The 22305-nt window shown below is 32.8% G+C and overlaps 1 protein-coding gene across 1 annotated transcript in view; it reads right to left on the bottom strand.

The window, feature by feature from the left end:
• The window catches only part of LOC145333164 (C-type mannose receptor 2-like), a 36112-nt gene that overhangs the window by 11312 nt on the left and 2495 nt on the right, over window positions 1–22305 (bottom strand). The window contains exons 2-8 of the mRNA XM_080178315.1: window positions 13009–13096; window positions 7844–7885; window positions 6526–6645; window positions 6375–6461; window positions 6213–6280; window positions 5742–5814; window positions 5127–5165 (exon numbers count right to left, since the gene is read on the bottom strand). Of these exons, the coding sequence (XP_080034441.1) occupies window positions 5127–5165; window positions 5742–5814; window positions 6213–6280; window positions 6375–6461; window positions 6526–6645; window positions 7844–7885; window positions 13009–13060 (481 nt within the window). The 5' untranslated portion in view covers window positions 13061–13096. The remainder of the gene's footprint in view (window positions 1–5126; window positions 5166–5741; window positions 5815–6212; window positions 6281–6374; window positions 6462–6525; window positions 6646–7843; window positions 7886–13008; window positions 13097–22305) is intronic.

Genomic DNA, 22305 nt, shown 5'->3' with positions numbered 1-22305 from the left:
ACTTATTTTTTAAATTTCTCATGGAAATTTGATAAAATTGCATTACCCCCCCACATTGCCCCCACCATTAATGTCAAATTTTAACACTAAATAAAGCTCTCATACTGGAAGTAAATGTAGTTCGAAATATGACTTCATGTTTTTAAGAGTTTTTCAATTTTTCAAAACTAAGCTTTAGAATTATTAATTCATACTTTCCGCAAGTCTGGACTCACTTCAGCTTTTTATACTGCTTTTCTTAAAAGAAAAGTTGCAAGAATGGTTTAAAAAAATGGCACCAAATGACTAAAACGATTTTTTAAAGCTTATTTTAGTGCAATTAAGACAATAGGAAATCAGAACAAGTGTAGTATAATATCTTATGGCAAAACAGCTCAATGGATTTTAGAAAGATGTAGTATTAGTAAAATATAAGTAATATATGTGTATATCCAATTTAAAGTGTTCACGAAGCTGGAAAAAAGCTGATATATGTCACTTATTAATGTTTTTTAAGAGTACTATTTTAAGAATTAAGTCTTAAATACTTCCCATTTAAAAATAAATCAAACTTTAAAAAAACGAATTTATTCCCTTGAAAACATCGTTGTAGTTTGTGTTTAATTATACATATCTAAAAACCTATCAAAATCGACAAATAACAATCTTTTAGTTGAAGTTTACTTGCAAATTTATAGTAAAATAAAAGCTTTTGTTACGTACCCTATTAAACTAACTAAAAAATGTTGAAATTGCTATCTACGGATAGATTAAAAATTTTCTTCCGATGGTCACAGAAATAAAGCCATATAAGGTAAAGAATATTACTGATAATGGTACCTGGATATTCATTTTTTCCTTTATTTAAAAATTTATATAAATATCTACATATCTACATGGCTTTAGATATGTGACGTTAAAAATCATTTGAAATCATTTAATTGCTTTGTATATGTATGATAAAATGTAATATAACCATTGAACAGGATACATACAGGCAATTGATAATATTATAATTGAAACTATAAAATTAAGCTATTCTCGGGACCATCACACTATGTTCCACGAGTGACAAAAAATCGTTTTTTACATTTTGGAAAATACACTTTTAAACAATTGTTTAGTAATATACACAAGTTTTGGGAAATAAAGCCGAAAGAATTAGCTCTTTACTATGAAAAATAAGAATTTTACGTGTAATTATACTAGAGGTATGGAATTAAGTTCCTTTTCATCATTGTAAACAACTATTTTTAAGGTTAACTAAACTACATTTCAAATCAATGTGGACCCCTTAATTTTAAAGCTATTTTTAAGTATTATATATTTTTGGAATCAGTATGTAATAATTTATACGTTTAGCCTTTAAAAGAAGTCAAATCTCCATTTTTTGTTGTAATTGTAGATGGTTTTCTTAGAATACTCGATTTCTGTAAAATAGACAATTTTCTTCTAATGAAAATTTTACGTTTGGTTCCAGATCTTTTAAGACCAAAAGAGTCCAAGCAAATCCTCTTACATGGTGATATTAGATGTATGTACAATATCAGAGAACTTTACCCTGTGTATGCGAAGGTATGCGAAGTTTGTTTTTTTAAGCCCTAAAGATACTGGGTCTATACAAAAATAACAATTTTTTAAGATATAAAAGTGATTTATTTTTTACTCATTTCCAACACATAATCAATTAAACTAAAAGTAAAGAAAAGTTTTAAATAAAGATTATCCCTAAATGTCTAGGCTCTTATTTGAACTATTTTACCTTTTTATTGAAGGGGGGGGGGGGGGGTAATGCCCAACTTATATCCACATCTAAACCCATTAAAGCTAGAAGTTTAAAAAAATCTATGTGGTTTCCTAGTTCAAATATATATTCTTATTTAATTAGCATTATTTACTCCCTTCACACCTATATTAAGCAACCTTTTTCCAAAGGTGCTTTCAAAAAGACAAGTAGAATTTGTATTGTTTAAGATAGAAAATGCTTCCTTTCAAGTAAATTGAAAATAAAATGAAAGTCTTATATCAGAGATTTATAGGGATTATACAATGGCCGAGAAATTAATGTACATTTCCAATGCTAATACACAAAATTGGCCCTTCTTTAAATTACAATTAGTGATTGAAACGTTTGGACACTCAACTAATAAACCAACCAATCAAAATTCAATAAAAGTCACACAAATTGTTATGCCTACAAATAAGAAAACGCTATTTTGTGAATTTGGGGACTATTATAATAAACAGCCCATTGTCCCCTCCCTCCGTACATTTACACACAGAAAATAAATAAGAAATAGGCTCATCTGTATGTAAACTTGAGATTGGAAATCTCAAAAAATAAATTTCGGCGGCGGCGATCGGCGGTAAAACGGCGGCAGATTTTCATATAGTTTCAGTAGGTCATACATACTTGTTAGAAAAGCTTATGTTTAAAATTTGAAGTCTATAGGTAAAAAATTGCGGTCTCAAGAGCTGTTTTAAGATTTCTGAGGGATCACGACCTGCAGGATCATGCCTGGACCCTGAAATTGACTTAAACACTTAAATTTCATATTGGTATGTACTAGTATAGGATATTTTAGTATTTGGTAACTTAAAATGCTTAGTTTAAGGCAAACAAAATATGTTTGCTCTTTACCTGTATGACCCGGCCAGGTCTGCTGGCATCCTGTGCCAACCAGGATGGAGATATTAAAAATTTCGTCATTACATTGAAAGATATATGGATACTTATTGCTACTTAAATAAAATTTCGTCAAAATTTTAAAATATACACTCGCTATGATTTTTTGTCATTTTTTGGCTTTTCTGGAACACAGTGCATCAATAATGTATCATCTTATTTAACGCCTATCTCAAAAAATGCTTATCTCAGAAAATGCTTTTTTAAAATACATTTTAAAAAGCAAAGCATTGTTTTATATCTAGCAATCAATATATTAATAAGAATATATTTTGATATCATTAATATGACTTAATTATATTCATTTTGTATAAACACACATTCATGTATTGAAAATTGTTAAGATAAAGTCCAAGCTTTTTATCTTTAACTAGTGGCTATGCCCCTAGAGGCCTCTAGTGGCACTTTAAATGTTTTTTTTATATTTGAAATATGTTTATGTTGCATTTGATATTTATGTTTCATTGAATGCTCTTTGTTAAATCAAGAACCATAATTTTTTTTTGATTTCTTGTGATTTCTCTTAGAAAGGTGGTGGTACCCTCCCCCAAAATAGTTATAAATCTTCCCAGGACCTATGAGAATCTACCATGTTAAGGAGAACCTTAGCAGTTAGCGAGATCCTTTGGTACAAATATACAGACACACAAACACAAAAACACACAGACAAACATCCTGTTAGCTGAGAAAACAGGTTGGAGCATTTTTTGAGTACCTTCAGGTTGAATTAAACACACACACACATACACACAACATACAGAGTACGGACCCCACAGAACTTGACTGTATTAAAGTTTATTCTTCAAAACATGGAATAGGATAAAGAGCACACAAATTCTATTCTTTTATAATAGATTTATATAAAAATCTGTTATTTATGGATGTACAATCAGAAGAGATATTGAATCAAGCCAGTCAGTAATTAATATATACAAAAATGGGAATAAAATAACATGTTTTTTCAGTTATGGGAATACAATTATTTACTTATTATAGTTATTGAAATTGTCCTATATTGGTCCAAACTTACAACTTAAAATACACTGAAGGGACTGCAACTTTTACAATATTCAAAAATGTTTGGTTTCTATATTTCAACTTGACAAAATCCGTTGGTACCATTTGTACAATGACAGGTAAGAGAGGGGACGAAGAAAGAAAGAGGGAAACACAAACGGCTAATATAAGTTGGGTTTATAAACAAAATCTGTATGATTATAAATCTATAAATTAATAAACTTGTTTAACCAATTTGTCGAGATTTTACATAATATCACCAGGGACGTCCTAGGGGGTGGAGGATAAAGCGGTAGGCATCCCCAAAATTTTTAATTTTTAACCCCCTTAAAATAAAAAAGCTTAGACGTCACTAACTATATGATATAAAGATTTCTTCCTCCAAAATGAACTTGGTGGTGCTGTAGGCATCCCAGAAATTGTAATTTTCAATTCTCCCCCCCCCCCCCAATAAAAATTCTTGGACGTCCTTGAAAAGCATGTTCTATGTTATTAAGATTTTCAATGATTAACAACCTTTTTGTTTTAAAGACCCAACTCTGTGTGAATGAAACAGTCATATTACTGGATAAAAATTAATTAAAATCAACTTATATATTATCCAGATTTTATTTTATTGATGACCTTTTCATTTCAAATCCCCAACTCGGTTTTTGAAAACAGACATATTTCCTTACAATAATGGGCCCTGATAGTTTATTTTATATAAATTTTTCATTTAAAATGAATGTTTAGTCAAAAAATATGTATGATGATTATAGGAATACGAATTTAAGGCTTTTAAAAAATTTAAATAAAAAACTAAATTTGGATATCTAGGGTTTAAAAATAGGCAGGTATTTATTGAAATATGGCTCTTTTGCGATCATTTAGAGAAAAACAAAAATGCCTATGTTTATGGAAATACTTTAGCAAGACTGCTTAATTTTTTGCTGGATATATATAGCAAATACTATCTATTTACTCTTTTTGCCCAATTTTATTCTTAAATGATGTAATTTCTGAAGATTTCAACAATTTTTCATATGTAAGTGTACCTGCATAGATATATCAATATTTGGTAACTAATTTTACGAAATTAACACAGGTTTTATATTTTATTGTAAATCAAGTTTGAAAATTTATTTCAAAAGAAATGTAGTACAACAAAATTTTTGTAGTATAAATTTCATTTTTTTTATGTGTAAGCAAAGAAAAGGGTGATTTTTCCTTAGTCTTATAAGTGCACAGATTGTTGTGTTATTTTTGTGAGAAATGGATCTCGGCATCCTTAATTAATCTATTTCTAACTTAGTGGAATTTTTAAGGCATTATACTATGAAAATTACTTAAAAAATAAGAAAAAGGAAATAAAAATGCAATTTGAAAAAATTGCTTCGCGATCACTTTAAATCATATGTACTTTAACAACTTTAAAAATTAGTAATGGAAGGTATAAATATACCTGTTTCAGAATAATAAGACCATCCTCTAGGACAGTTTGCTGCAACAAATAAAATTGACTTTAGTAAAAACTAAAACCTACTACCATCTCAACTAATTCATAGGTACACAGTAGCACTCAGGGACGTGCAAGGGGGGGGGGGTAAAGAGATGATTAATTTGGGGGTGCCATAGGAACCAAATTTTTTTTTAATCTTAACCCTCCCTCTCTCAAATAAAAAAAGCTTGGACATCTTGCCTCCATGATATAAAAATTATCCCCCTCTCCAAAATTTTAATTTAAATTTTTTTACCCCTCTCCAAATCAAAAAGCTTGGACGCCCTTTGTAGCACTACAGAAATAGATTCAAGGCTCTGTCTAAGTAGGCTTTTTTATTCTATATTAGTTATCTTAAACCTATAACACAGGCATTTCTTTAAATCCTTATATAGCCACTATACTCGTGTTGCACCTTGTGGTGCTACACAATAAAAGTCTCAGAAAACTGGTGTAAAACCAAAATATAAGGTTTGTATAATAGTGTTCCTTCCCCAGCCATAACTTCATTTTTCAATTTAGGAGAAAAATATAATTTGTTGATTTTAAGTGGCAATTAAAATAAACAATTTGTTCTACCTGGCTTTTTACAAACAGATGCAAATTTAAATAGATTACAACTTGCATCATTCCATGTTATATCACGCCATAACTAAAACAAATTCAAAGATAAGCTGCAAATAGTGTAATTTTTAATAAAGAAAATATATGTGTAAGTATAGATCTATATTCAGAACAACTACCTTACCCAAATTGCAGAGACCCTATTGCTAGCAAACAAAACATAATTTTGTCAAACTTTGCTTTCTAAAATAAGTTGTTGGAAGCTTACAGATACTTTTAAAATAAGAGGGTTAATGTTTTGAAAAATAATCACTGCTGTTCAAACTTATGTAAATTATTTGAAACTATCATCATCAATGTTTTAAAACACTGCTGCTTACTATAATATTATATTTTGAATAATAGATATTAAGTTTTTAGTGCCATCTAGGGATAAATATAAAACTAAATTATTGCAGTAGTAATTTCATTTATGTTAATACTTACAGCTACACAATCTTCATGTTCATCATAGGGACTTGGATTGGACCAGCCAGCAAATACATTTGGTGTAACTGAAATGTGGAATAAAGGTTATATAAGAATATAAATTCATAATATTAGATTTAAGAGAATCTTACTATATAAAAAAATATTTAAAATCTTTACATGGAGTTCCGTCCACCCATTCAAAATGGTTTTCTCTCTTTCTGTCATTAAGTCCAATCCAGATTCCCTCATTCCCTCCAAAAAGTCCTAAAAATGAAGAAAAAATAAATTAAGCTTTACTTTTTGTAGTTTATATGAGGTAAAAACTGACCTCTAATATATTTATTTTCTTGTGCAGTAGTTACTGATGCAAGATTTGACCCAAATGATTCACATCTTGTTTTAGCATCAACCCATCCCAGCTTGTCTGTTATTGTTTTGAAACAAGAATCTGAAAGTCATAAAATATCTTCCTGAATTAAACTGTTTTTTACCGTTTTTTAAAAGGTATGTCAAAAATATACTATGACACCAGTAGAATCATACTACAAGGCTAAAAATACAAATAGGCCCCGAAATAATATTTTTGATATACCTTTAAAAATAGGTTAAAAACAGTTTCAACTACATTTTCCAATTTCTAATTTAGTTAGTTATTTATAGTTATGACAAAAATTTTGCTTAATTTCATAAAAAAAGAACTATTAAACTTCGAATTTAAAAGTTGCTACAGTACTCAAAAAATTCTTTTAGAAAATTATGTATTAAACAAACTTTTAAATATGTTGGCATTAATCAGATTAAAATTCATAATCCAAAATAAAGTTAAGTTGCGGAAAGTATGCATAAATAATTCATTAATAATTATGGAACCAAACTTGTAGTGTGAGAATGCCAAATTAATTGAAATTCCCTAAAAAAAATAATAAATGCAATTTTTTATATCTAATTGTAAATATTAGAATTCCAAACTTTCCTTTGCCTCCATTGCACAGGGTGTTTATACATTTGCGCAAAATTTCACCTTTGCATTAAAAATACTTGTCAATTCGATTTTAATAGGGCTAAGATAATAAAAACATTTTTTTATGTATATATAATTAAATTGTATAATTTCCATATTCAAACATTGTGTATAAATTATTTGAAGTGTTTTGTAAGAAAACTTATTTTTTAAAATTTTTCATGGAAATAAAAAAAAATTGCATTGCCCCCACTGCACCATGAATGTCAAATTTTAACACTAAATAAAGCTCTCATACTGGAAGTAAATGTAGTTCGAAATATGACTTCATGTTTTTAAGAGTTTTTCAATTTTTCAAAACTAAGCTTTAGAATTATTAATTCATACTTTCCGCAAGTCTGGACTCACTTCAGCTTTTATACTGCTTTTCTTAAAAGAAAAGTTGCAAGAATGGTTTAAAAATATTGCACCAAATGACTAAAACGATTTTTTTAAGCTTATTTTAGTGCAATTAAGAAAATAGGAAATCAGAACAAGTGTAGTATAATTTCTTATGGCAAAACAGCTCAATGGGTTTTAGAAAGATGTAGTATTAGTAAAATATAAGTAATATAAGTGTATATCCAATTGAAATCATGTGTACTTTAACAACTTTAAAAATTAGTAATGGAAGGTATAAATATACCTGTTTCAGAATAATAAGTCCATCCTCCAGGACAGTTGTTTGCTGCAACAAATAAAATTGACTTTAGTAAAAACTAAAACCTACTACCATCTCAACTAATTTTTACCCCCCTCCAAATCAAAAAGCTTGAACGCCCTAGGTAGCACTACGGAAATAGATTCAAGGCTCTGTCTAAGTAGGCTTTTTTATTCTACATTAGTTATCTTAAACCTATTACGCAGGCATTTCTTTAAATCCTTATATTTAGGGAAAGGGGGGGGGGCCTACTTGACCCCCTTGCAATTTTGAAAACCATAATTGATATTGTCACTTAAAAAAAGAGTCAAAAAGGGGTTTACATGACCCCCCATTCTCCCAGAATAGGGTTAAAATGTTGAATTGGGTAATGATATCAACATTGAATTCTGTAGGTTAGGTGTTGACATTTTTCCAATGGAACCTACTTTACATTTAAAATCAGGTTAAGTATTAAAACTAAATGCTCCAGCTTAGAAAGAAAAATTAGATTTCAATTTATAACTAGGGAATTTCTAACTTCATTTCACTTTTTAATAAAATCTAAAATGCAGCTGTTTTTGAGAAAATTAGATTTGAAAATTTCAAGTTCTATTTTCACCCACTAGGAGTTATCACATAACCATGACAAGAAAAGCAAAGATTATTTATTTAACATTTTGAACAAGTTTGCTTTTATAAAGTTCTTCATAAAACTACTCCTGAAGTGAGTTGATTCATGGCCATTTTTATCAGTTGCTTTGCTAAGGTCACGGAAATTCAGCCTGAAATAAATCATATCTGGAGAGGTTTTATGACAGACTTTATTAAAGCAAAGTTGTTCAAAACTTTAAATAAATAATCTTTGCTTTTCTTGTCATGATTATGCGGTAACTCCTAGTAGATGAAAATTTAACTTGAAATTTTCAAATCTAATTTTCTCAAAAACGGCTGCATTTTAGATTTTATTGAAAAGTGAAATAAAGTTACATAACCTAGGGTAATGAAATGCACTAATCCCAATTTAGGTTCTGACACTAAAAGTCAAAGCACCTTCATTCGCACTGTGGTAGTGCTTTGCTATAAATAATCAAGGATGAAAAAAACTATCAAAGTAAAATACAGAAAAAAATGAACAGAGAACATTGACATATGACAGAATTTTCAATACTCACTAAAACATAATCGGTTTTTAAATACTAATCTATAGAAAATTTGAAAATCAAGTGAGAAATTCCATAGTTATAAATTGAAATCTAATTTTTCTTTCTAAACTGGAGCATTTATTTTTAATACTTAACCTGATTTTAAATGTATAGTAGGTTCCATTGGAATAAAGTCAACACCTAACCTACAGAATTCAATGTTGATATCATTATCCAATTCAACATTTTAAACCTATTCTTGAGATATTCTTATCTTTTACTTCTAAAATGGAAGCGAATTGAAGAGATTCTCAAGTTTTAACTCTTACTAGGCTATGATCCTTTCCATGCTATACTGAAGTTGATTAAGTTTGGTATACTGGTGTCTATAGTTTAGAGTTTGTAATTATTTAAAATAAAATATTTTAAAAAACGGAAAAAAAACAACTAAATGGGAAACCAAGTTAAATAAGATTTACTAATTTCATTTTTAAACAACCATACATATATTGGAAACCCCAAAAAAATAAAGTTTTTCTAAAAAGTGAGAGACACCTAGCAGCAAAAATTTGAACTATATCAGGTAGAATTTTTTTGTATTATAAAAATTATACAAAAGTACTGTTGTATTATTTTTTTTGTAATTTGTACAGTCCATTTTTTTTTGGCTACATCCCTAATTTTTTTCTTGTACATGTTGTATCAATTTTGTCTACAATAGTAGTTTTTCTTTATTAAGTAACATATTTAATTTTTGTATATGTTGTACACTCTTTTCAATTATCAGTCCCAAAATTTTTTACTTAAAAAAAATTTGTACTTATAAATAAAATTAAAATTGTAAAATAAGACAATTTCTTTTATATTCAAAAATGTTTTAAAATTATTTCCTAAGTCCTCAGTTTTGGAACTTATCAAAATTTATGTTATTGTATATTTTTTGTTGTTCAATTGTATACATTCCTAAGATTTTGTTAGAGTATACAAAATTGGATCTTTAAAAACATTTTTGAAATTATACAAACAATTATACAATAAATACTATGTTCAGTTTTAGGCCTAAAATTTGAACTTAACCTAATTTCCAAAACTTTGTACTATTGTTTAAAAAAAGAAATACAATAAGCATGAAACAAAAATCTCTATTAAATCCACAAATTATAACCTAATGTTAGGAATTTTTAAAATTAATACTATTATACAAAATATGAATACAAGATATACAATCAGCAGATCTATTGCAGTTCACGGTAAAATATTGCCGGTAACGAATATTTCCAAAAATCTATGAATTTTATAGGCTGCTAGCTGCCAAACGGCTGAATGTACAGATCATGCCCTCACACTGTTTTAAGTGGCATAAGAAAGAAGGCCTACAGATAATCTGGAATAGCCATAAACAAATAATGCATAATTATCTCGCAGTGCAAAGAAATGTGCTAACAGACCTATTTTACACGTTTTTTCTTCAGTGAAGCTTTCCTTGTCCATCATTGGATCTTGGCTAATCTAGGTTATTTGTAGGCCTTTTTATGCCGCTTAAAATAGTGTGCGGGTATGATCTGAACATTCAGCCGTTTGGCAGCTAGCAGCCTTTAAAATTCATAGATTTTTGGAAATATTTGTTACCAGCAATATTTTAACATGAACTGCAGTAGATCCTTGTATATCTTGTTTTCATATTTTGTATAATAGTATTAATTTTAAAAATTTGGCAGAGTCCTAACATTTTTTATTTTAATGAATATTTCAATATGTGTACTAAAGTATATGAAATACTCGTTACCAGCAATATTTTACCATGAATCTGTCCATTCAGCCGTTTGGCAGCTAGCAGCCTTTTAAATTCATAGATTTTTAAACCTCAGTTTAATCAAAACTTTCAACATAAATATATCCTAAAATAGGCATAAAAAATATTGGTTTATATATACTTTTAGAATCAGAAAAATATTACGAATCTGTTGTAAGCAAAATTGAAAAAAGTAAAAAAAATATAAAAAAATTGCCTAACATATTATTTTGTACAGGCAACAATTATTTTACCCCCTTCCCATTTTTACTCTCAATAATTTTACTCTTAAAGATTTAAGATGATTGCTTGTATAATATAATATAATATTTTCATATAATTTCTTTTATCGTAGTTTATTTACTATTTTGTAAACTTTTTATTTCAATTTTGCTTAGAATGGATTTGTAATATTTTCCTCATTCTAAAAGTATATATAACGCCTATTTCTTATGCCTCTGTAATGATATATTTAAGTTGAAAGTTTTTATTCTCGTGGGTTCAAAAAAATAGAATTCTTCAATAATTACTCAACAGAATTAGAAAAGTAAAGTGTCAAATTAAAGATCTTACTAATTTTGTTCATAATGGCAATTTTCTTCTTTTATTTTTAATTTTATAACCTACTTAATTTTTTACAAAAAAAACTTAAATTACTTGAAAAATAAGAGGTCTACAAAAAAAAACGATTGCATATCTGAATTCTATGGAAAATTTTACATCTACTACTTACTAAAAACACCGACTGGCTATAAAAATAAAAGTTAAGACGCCTTCTTTGGCAGAGTCCTAACATTTTTTATTTTAATGAATATTTCAATATGTGTACTAAAGTATATAAAATACTCATTACCAGCAATATTTTACCATAAACTGCAGTAGATCCCAATCAGCAAAATGGTATTAGTACAAAATATTAAAGTGTACAACATATACAAAAAATAAATATGGTACTTAATAAAAAAAACATAAAAGTACTATTGTATACAAAATTGATACAACATTTACAAGAAAAAATAAAGGACTTAGACAAAAAAAAGACAGTACAAAATTACAAAAAAATTATACAATAGTACTTTTGTATGTTTTGTATAATTTTTATGATACAAAAAATTCTACCTATACTAAGAACAACCTGGGAATAACTGAAAAAATTTTGAAAATCAGACCATAAACACCAAAGATATGAAGAATAATGTGAAAAATATAGAAATAGCCTAAAACCTGATAAATAGCGGTCCGACCGCCTTTGTTGTTTTTTAGGTATTTGTGCTCCTTAATGATGGGAATGTTGTCAAAAAGTATCAGCATTCTATCTTTTATAGGAGCTGAGTAAATCCCATTTCCCCATAGCGTTACAGACAGATGGACGGAATTATAGAGTAGCTTCGCTACTAAAAATGAATATATATGGTCTTATTTTTAGTAGCGAAGCTACTCTATAATTCACTTTGTCTGTCCGTGAGTCCGTCAGTCCGTAACGCTATGGGGGAAATGGGATTTACTCAGTTCCTATAAAAGATAGAATGCTGAAAATTTTTGACAACATTCCCATCATTAAGGAGCACAATTAATCTTAAAACATCAATGGCGGTCGAACGGCTTTTTACCAGGTTTTAGGCTATTTTTTTATTTTCCACATTTTTCCCTATATCTTTGGTGTTTATGGTAGGATTTTCAAAATTTTTTCAGTTAAAGATATTATAATTAAATTTCCAGTCGTTTGAAGAAACAGCAATGACGGTCAGACTGCCTTTGGCAGGTTTTTGGCTATTTTTTATATTTTTTACATTTTCCTCCATATCTTTGGTGTTAATGGTCCGATTTTCAAAATTTTTTCAGTTAGAGATATTAAAATTAAATTTCCCGTCGTTTGAAGAAAGCAGCAATGACGGTCAGTCCCATCCACGAATTTTGTGCTTCGCTACTTATGGATGTTGCCATATTTGTTAAAGATTAATGGGCCTTGACCAATTTAAAAGGTGTGAGAAAAATGCATATGTTTTTAAGATTAAAACTGCGCGGCTTGTGTTAATAGTAGAAAAATGTTATGTACACTGTGAAAATCGTTATAAATTTGTGGAACTATTCCTGTGTTACATATTGTATAGGAGCTACATGGTAAAATGTCCCAACTTACTTAAAACTTAACATTTTTCTCACATTCTTCAACGTAGTTCTTAAACTACAAGTAGCACAAGGCCAGAATTGTGTAATTGTGATGATTTACTTACCCTGTTGTGTCGTGTCTACATTCACAAGACACATCAATAATAACAGCAACATTTTCTTTTTCGTCTTCTTTCTAGCTTTTTGATGTCACTGAAATGAATTTAACCTATTAGTAAAGGGCTCGGAGTTTCAACATGTGTTAAAGTAATAATTTGCTAGAAGAGCAATTTTTATTTAAATAAGTTAAAAAGTTAAATATTAATTTATAAGTCTAAACAATTTATATAAATTTGTTCGCAAAATTGATTAAATACAGGATTTGTTGAAGGACATTACATAATTAGGACTTGTTGCATGATAAAGATAATTCACTTATAATATTATACCTTGTTGTCCTATAAATCATTATTCCAAAAATCAGATGAATTGAATAAAATTGTTACAAATAAAACTGTCTAAAAGTGAAAAATAATCTTGTTTTAAATGAAAGAACGGACATTCTGGCAAAGATTAGAGAGTTACTACTGTTTCTTAATTGTACCCGATTGTTACAGGAATCTAAGGTACCTAAAGGCCTCTAGGGACAATTTTTATTAGGAAGGGTGGGGGGTAGGCGAAGTTAACCTCCTTCCTATATTAAATTTTAGCTTTAAAAAAGCAGAAAAAATTCTTTTAGGGTAGTCATTTTTTCTAGGTGCGATTTCTCACAGGAGGGTGGTGGTTCATTTCCTAAAATAGCTATAAACTTTCCCTGAACCTATGAGAACCTAATTTGTAAAGGAGAACCTTATTGGGTTAGCAAGTACTAGCTTCAAACAGAGACAGAAAAACAGACAGACATCCTGTTTCTTTTATATTTTGAATCAATTTGATTTCTCGAACAAACATATGTACGTGTACTATCATCAAACTACTTTGCATTACAGTTTAGGGGTATAGTCCTTTCCATGACATCGCTCCATATGGAGCGATGATTTTAATTGATCGCCTCTTATGACAAGGGGCGATGTATTGGCTCCTTGAAAGGAGCGATTTAATAGCCCCATATAACAAGAGGCGATGTTATGACTCCTTGAAAGGAGCGATTTAATAGCCCCTTGCCCTAAGAGGCGATTAAATGATCCTTTATCGCTCCTTTATCGCCCCTTCTAAAGAGGAGATTATATGTCCTCTTATCCCAAGGGGCTATTTAATTAAATATCGCCTCTTCATGGCCCCTTCACTATTATATATATCTTAGTCCCTTGATGGCCCCTACATCGCTCCTACATCGCTCCTCCATCGCTCCTTCTCCAAATTTATATTAGATTGTACTTTGATGGCCCCTACATTGCCCCTCCATCGCTTCTACATCGCCCCTTCATCGCTCCTTCTTCAAATTTATATTACATTGTACTTTGATGGCCCCTACATCGCCCCTCCATCGCTCCTACATCGCCCCTCCATCGCTCCTACATCGCCCCTTCATCGCTCCTTCTTCAAATTTATATTACATTGTACTGTGATGGCCCCTACATCGCTCCTACATCGCTCCTTCATCGCTCCTACATCGCCCCTTCATCGCTCCTTCTCGAAATTTATATTACATTGCAACTTGATGGCCCCTACATCGCTGCTACATCGCTCCTACATCGCCCCTCCATCGCTCCTTCATCGCTCCTTCATCGCTCCTTCATCGCTCCTTCTCCAAATTTATATTAAATTGTACTGTGATGGCCCCTACATCGCTCCTACATCGCTCCTTCATCGCTCCTACATCGCCCCTTCATCGCTCCTTCTCCAAATTTATATTACATTGCAACTTGATGGCCCCTACATCGCTCCTCCATCGCTCCTTCATCGCTCCTACATCGCCCCTTCATCGCTACTTCTCCAAATTTATATTACATTGCAACTTGATGGCCCCTACATCGCTCCTCCATCGCCCCTTAATAGCCCCTTACCTTAATTTATATAACAAAGCTCCTATATGGCCTCTCTATCGCCCCTTAATAGCCACTTACCTTAATTTATATAACATAGCCCCTACATAGCCTCTCAATCGCCCCTTAATAGCCCCTTACCTTAATTTATATAACATAGCCCTACATAGCCTCTCCATCGCCCCTTAATAGCCCCTTACCTTAATTTATATAGCATAGCCCCTACATAGCCTCTCCATCGCCCCTTAATAGCCCCTTACCCTAATCTATATAACATAGCCCCTACATAGCCCCTTCATCGCTCCTTCTCCAAATTTATATTACATTGTACTTTGATGGCCCCTACATCGCCCCTACATCGCTCCTCCATCGCTCCTTCATCGCTCCTACATCGCCCCTTAATAGCCCCTTACCTAAATTTATATAACAAAGCTCCTATATAGCCTCTCCATCGCCCCTTAATAGCCCCTTACCTTAATTTATATAACATAGCCCCTACATAGCCTCTCAATCGCCCCTTAATAGCCCCTTACCTTAATTTATATAACATAGCCCTACATAGCCTCTCCATCGCCCCTTAATAGCCCCTTACCTTAATTTATATAGCATAGCCCCTACATAGCCTCTCCATCGCCCCTTAATAGCCCCTTACCCTAATCTATATAACATAGCCCCTACATAGCCTCTCCATCGCCCCTTAATAGCCCCTTACCTAAATTTATATAACAAAGCTCCTATATAGCCTCTCCATCGCCCCTTAATAGCCCCTTACCTTAATTTATATAACATAGCCCCTACATAGCCTCTCAATCGCCCCTTAATAGCCCCTTACCTTAATTTATATAACATAGCCCTACATAGCCTCTCCATCGCCCCTTAATAGCCCCTTACCTTAATTTATATAGCATAGCCCCTACATAGCCTCTCCATCGCCCCTTAATAGCCCCTTACCCTAATCTATATAACATAGCCCCTACATAGCCCCTTCATCGCTCCTTCTCCAAATTTATATTACATTGTACTTTGATGGCCCCTACATCGCCCCTACATCGCTCCTCCATCGCTCCTTCATCGCTCCTACATCGCCCCTTAATAGCCCCTTACCTAAATTTATATAACAAAGCTCCTATATAGCCTCTCCATCGCCCCTTAATAGCCCCTTACCTTAATTTATATAACATAGCCCCTACATAGCCTCTCAATCGCCCCTTAATAGCCCCTTACCTTAATTTATATAACATAGCCCTACATAGCCTCTCCATCGCCCCTTAATAGCCCCTTACCTTAATTTATATAGCATAGCCCCTACATAGCCTCTCCATCGCCCCTTAATAGCCCCTTACCCTAATCTATATAACATAGCCCCTACATAGCCTCTCCATCGCCCCTTAATAGCCCCTTACCTAAATTTATATAACAAAGCTCCTATATAGCCTCTCCATCGCCCCTTAATAGCCCCTTACCTTAATTTATATAACATAGCCCCTACATAGCCTCTCAATCGCCCCTTAATAGCCCCTTACCTTAATTTATATAACATAGCCCTACATAGCCTCTCCATCGCCCCTTAATAGCCCCTTACCTTAATTTATATAGCATAGCCCCTACATAGCCTCTCCATCGCCCCTTAATAGCCCCTTACCCTAATCTATATAACATAGCCCCTACAAAGCCTCTCCATCGCCCCTTAATAGCCCCTTACCTTAATCTATATAACAAAGCTCCTACATAGCCTCTCCATCGCCCCATAATAGCCTCTTACCTTAATTATGTAACATAGCCCCTACATAGCCTCTCCATCGCCCCTTAATATCCCCTTACCTTAATTATATAACATAGCTCCTACATAGCCTCCCCATCGCCCCTTAATAGCCCCTTACCCGAATTTATATAACATAGCCCCTTAATAGCCCCTTACCTTAATTTATATAGCATAGCCCCTATATAGCCTCTCCATCGCCCCTTAATAGTCCTTTACCTTAATTTATATAAAATAGCCCCTATATAGCCTCTCCATCGCCCCTTAATAGCCAATTTATATAACATAGCCGCTACATAGCCTCTCCATCGCCCCTTAATAGCTCCTTACCTTAATTTATATAACATAGCCTCTCCATCGCCCCTTAATAGCCCTCCATCGCCACTTAAAAGCCCCTTACCTTAATTTATATAACATAGCCTCTATATAGCCTCTCCATCGCCCCTTAATAGCCCCTTATATCCTCCTTCAAAACAGTTATACACCTTCCCAGGATCTATTGGAAGCTACCCTATAAAGGAGAACCATATCGGTTCTGCAGTTAGCGATCTTCTTTGATACATACAGACAATGATCCTGTTACTTTTTATAAGGATTAAAAATAAAATGGCCTAAAGCCATCTCATTACCCATAGGAAGCTTCACTGTAAAGGAGAACCATGTCGGTTTAGTGGTTAGCAAGGTACAGACAGACATACATACAGACAAAGATCCTGTTACTTTATTATAAGGATTAAAATAAAATAGTTATTAACCTCCCCAGGACCTATGAGAAGCTACCCTATTAAGGAGAACGATCTCAGGACCTATAGGAATCTTCACTGTAAAGGAGAACCATATTGGTTCAGCGGTTAGCAAGATCCTTCGGTACAGACAGACATTCATACATACAGACAAAGATTCTGTTAATTTATTTTAAGAAATACAGATAAAATTGTTATAAACCTTTCCAGGCCTAAAACCATCTCAGGACCTAATTTCTCGACAACTCGAGTTAAGTTACTATATTATTTTTACAATGTTTAACTTATCTGTTATTATTGGCTGACGAAAAGTTTGGGCAAAAAAAAAGATTTATTCTTCAATGAAATATCTCTCCAGTATAATTTTGGCAAGTGCTAATTTATTAAGAATAAAGTTTGCCACAAATTTACCAAAAAATCTCATTGTCATTTCGCCAGGGAGGATTGGGATAGTTCCCAAAGTGTTATAAGTTGGCTTATCCAAGAGTGCTGTCTAGTCTCCAAAGTTTTATAATACCGTTTTCTTATTCGTTAGATTAACAACCTTGGGGACTTTTTATTGTTTTGTGATTGTTTAGTTCATTAAGTTGAGTGTCTAAATGTTTCAACCACTAATTCTAAACTAAAGAAGGGGTAATTTTGTGAATCATCAATGGGAATAATTAATATATAAACATACATATATATACAGTGTTTTTTTTATGAGAACATTTTTGAAAGCAATTTTACCCTACTTATAGTTATCAGAATTTAATGATTAATGGCTTATTGTCTTCGTTTTTTATGACCATTAACAGAAAAGCAAAAAAATATTTCAGTTTTTATTTAAAAAGTTCAGTAAATTCAAAATTTCAAAACATGGGTGTCAACATCTAAAATAGTTATTTCTCGCATCGTATTATAAACGGCTTTCCGCGGATATAGAAAGTACAATTATGAGATTAAAACTAGTTTTTTTAGCCCCGAGGTGCCGAAGGCACCGGCTAAAAAAAACTGGGTTTAATCTTATGATTGTACATATCTATATTCGTAGAAAGCTGGATATAATACGATGCTAGACATAGTTTTTTCGTATGGATGAGAACCGGTTCCTATCCACCGGATTCAAATGAATACGCGAAATGGTTTTAGCGCATTTTTCTTATGCTCAAATCTTCTACCCTTTCCAAGAATGGAGGGAGTACATTGGGGGGCCAGTATTCCCTCCCTGGTTGAGATATGGCCTTCAAATTTCAAAATGTTCTAGTACATGTCACAAATAGTATCTATATAAATTTTTAGCTCTATATCTCAACTTTGAAGCGTTTTGCAGCCATTCTTGCAAAGGTAGATTATAAGAAAAATGCACTAAAACCATTTTTAGATGTTGACACCTAAGATTTAAATTTTTTAATTTACTGTACTTTTTGAATAAAAACTGAAATATTTTTTGCTTTTCTATTAAAGGTTATAAAAAAAGAAGAGAATAAGCCATTAATCATTAAATTCTGATAACTATAAGTAAGGTAAAATTGCTTTCAAAAAAGTTCTCATAAAAAAACACACTGTATATATGTATATATATCATTTTATCGACACTCGTCTTATCCCTGTAGATCTCTGATTATCAGAGCATTTTTGAAATATTTGCTGCTTATTTTTTGGCTGCCTTTGGCAAAATAATTTTTTTTCATAAAAAATGTATACAAAATTATCGTATTAATTTGGTAAATATATCATTGCACTTGAATTATTTTTAAGTCACTAACGGCTAATCCCATAGATGACCCTAGGAGTACTTTAATGAATAGATGTGGTGGAGAGGGGGGGGGAGGGGGAAGGTTAAGAATTTAAGGGAAGTGATACCTTCCGGGGGCTGAAAGTGTTGGTCCCCTCCCCAAAATGAAAACTTTTCTTAGGACAACAAGGTTTAGTATTATAATCAAATACTAAAAATAAAATTATGCCCTTTTACTATATTCTATACTAGCAGATTCGCCCCTAGCCTCTAGGGGCTTTACCCCAAGAGGTGATAAAAAATTTTTTTGGCGAAATTCGTAATAGGACCAAGAAAATCTTCAGCAAAAAAAAAAATGGGGGGGGATTTTTTTGTTTTTGGGGGGGTTGGGGGTATCCCACCCCCCAAGAAAATAGCCTAAAACCACCACAGGACCAGTAGGTATAATCCCTGAATAGTAGAATATAATCGGTTCAGTGGTTACCGAGATCTTAAGGGACTGACAGACAGACGGACAAACAGACAGACAGACGGATGGACAGACATCATTCTACTTTGTATTATAGATTTACGCTAATTTTAACAAAATTTATGTTTGACCTCCTGATTTTAGAGCTTTGCTTTTGTGAATGTTGTTATCCTTGTTATCTTGCTTTTTTTTCCTTTTTCATAACCTATTATATAAAGTAGTAATCTTTTTTTGTCTGTAGAAAAGCTAACCGCTGAACCTATATGGTTCTCCTTTACAGTGAAGCTTCTTTTAAGTTCATAGAGGGTTTATAATTATTTCGAGGGAGGGTATCTCCACCCTCCCAGAAAATTCACCCCAAGAAAAATATTACCCCATCCCCTCAAAAAATCTTTTTAACTTTTTAAAAGCAAAGCTTTTCTATATTAAGGATCAGTCCGTACGTCCGTAACGGTTAGCTATTTTCGTTAATTTAGGCATGTGATTCCTGTAGTAGAAAGGTACGATTTAGAAAGTCTATAATCATTATCAGAATATCCGTACGTCCATTTTAAGCATACTAATTATTAACTTACAACAAATTTTTATGTATCAAAATTATCCGATTAATCTGATTTCTGGGATACTGATTCCTAGGACAACAAAATAGAATGTTATAAGCGAATCATATCTATAAACAAGTCCAAAAAATGTGAGTACGTCCTTAAGCATTTTCCTGCATGTAAGCAATTTCTCAATAAATTTACTTACAATTTTGTTTCGAATTTTAAATTTATGTTCTGACTATTCAGTTCTGACATTCTACATTATTAATGTTCATTAAACTTTTTTCTACCGTTTCAGAGCTTTGCTTTTATAAATGTTGTCATCCTTGTCATCCTTTTAAAACTTAAATTTAAAACTGTAGAGGGTCACATTCCTTCCTTACCTTAATGCCCTACCTTCTATAATGAAGGGGCAATACAATTACAGAGGCTGTACAGGAGCCATAAAGGGCCTATGTTATATAAATTAAGGTAAGGGGCGATGAAGGGGCTATGAAGGGGCTATGTTATATAAATTAAGGTAAGAGGCTATTAAGGGGCGATGGAGAGGCTATGTAGGGGCTATGTTATATAATTAAGGTAAGGGGCGATGGAGATGCTTTGTAGGGCCTATGTTATATAAATTAAGGTAAGAGGCTATTAAGGGGCGATGGAGAGGCTATGTAGGGGCTATGTTATATAAATTAGGGTAAGGGGCTATTTAGGGACGATGGAGAGGCTATGTAGGGGCTATGTTATATATATTAAGGTAAGGATTATATAAATTAAGGTAAGAGGCTATTAAGGGGCGATGGAGAGGCTATGTAGGGGCTATGCTATATAAATTAAGGTAAGGGGCTATTAAGGGGCGATGGAGAGGCTATGTAGGGCTATGTTATATAAATTAAGGTAAGGGGCTATTAAGGGGCGATGGAGAGGCTATGTAGGGCTATGTTATATAAATTAAGGTAAGGGGCTATTAAGGGGCGATTGAGAGGCTATGTAGGGGCTATGTTATATAAATTAAGGTAAGGGGCTATTAAGGGGCGATGGAGAGGCTATATAGGAGCTTTGTTATATAAATTTAGGTAAGGGGCTATTAAGGGGCGATGGAGAGGCTATGTAGGGGCTATGTTATATAGATTAGGGTAAGGGGCTATTAAGGGGCGATGGAGAGGCTATGTAGGGGCTATGCTATATAAATTAAGGTAAGGGGCTATTAAGGGGCGATGGAGAGGCTATGTAGGGGCTATGCTATATAAATTAAGGTAAGGGGCTATTAAGGGGCGATGGAGAGGCTATGTAGGGCTATGTTATATAAATTAAGGTAAGGGGCTATTAAGGGGCGATTGAGAGGCTATGTAGGGGCTATGTTATATAAATTAAGGTAAGGGGCTATTAAGGGGCGATGGAGAGGCTATATAGGAGCTTTGTTATATAAATTTAGGTAAGGGGCTATTAAGGGGCGATGGAGAGGCTATGTAGGGGCTATGTTATATAGATTTGGGTAAGGGGCTATTAAGGGGCGATGGAGAGGCTATGTAGGGGCTATGCTATATAAATTAAGGTAAGGGGCTATTAAGGGGCGATGGAGAGGCTATGTAGGGCTATGTTATATAAATTAAGGTAAGGGGCTATTAAGGGGCGATTGAGAGGCTATGTAGGGGCTATGTTATATAAATTAAGGTAAGGGGCTATTAAGGGGCGATGGAGAGGCTATATAGGAGCTTTGTTATATAAATTTAGGTAAGGGGCTATTAAGGGGCGATGTAGGAGCGATGAAGGAGCGATGGAGGAGCGATGTAGGGGCGATGTAGGGGCCATCAAAGTACAATGTAATATAAATTTGGAGAAGGAGCGATGAAGGGGCTATGTAGGGGCTATGTTATATAGATTAGGGTAAGGGGCTATTAAGGGGCGATGGAGAGGCTATGTAGGGGCTATGCTATATAAATTAAGGTAAGGGGCTATTAAGGGGCGATGGAGAGGCTATGTAGGGCTATGTTATATAAATTAAGGTAAGGGGCTATTAAGGGGCGATTGAGAGGCTATGTAGGGGCTATGTTATATAAATTAAGGTAAGGGGCTATTAAGGGGCGATGGAGAGGCTATATAGGAGCTTTGTTATATAAATTTAGGTAAGGGGCTATTAAGGGGCGATGGAGAGGCTATGTAGGGGCTATGTTATATAGATTAGGGTAAGGGGCTATTAAGGGGCGATGGAG

The sequence above is a fragment of the Acartia tonsa genome, chromosome 12, assembly GCF_053477335.1.
Source record: "Acartia tonsa isolate MP-2025a chromosome 12, ASM5347733v1, whole genome shotgun sequence".
NCBI lineage: Eukaryota > Metazoa > Arthropoda > Copepoda > Calanoida > Acartiidae > Acartia > Acartia tonsa.
Note: the sequence above shows the minus strand (reverse complement) of the source record. Positions and strands in the feature narration are given on the sequence as shown.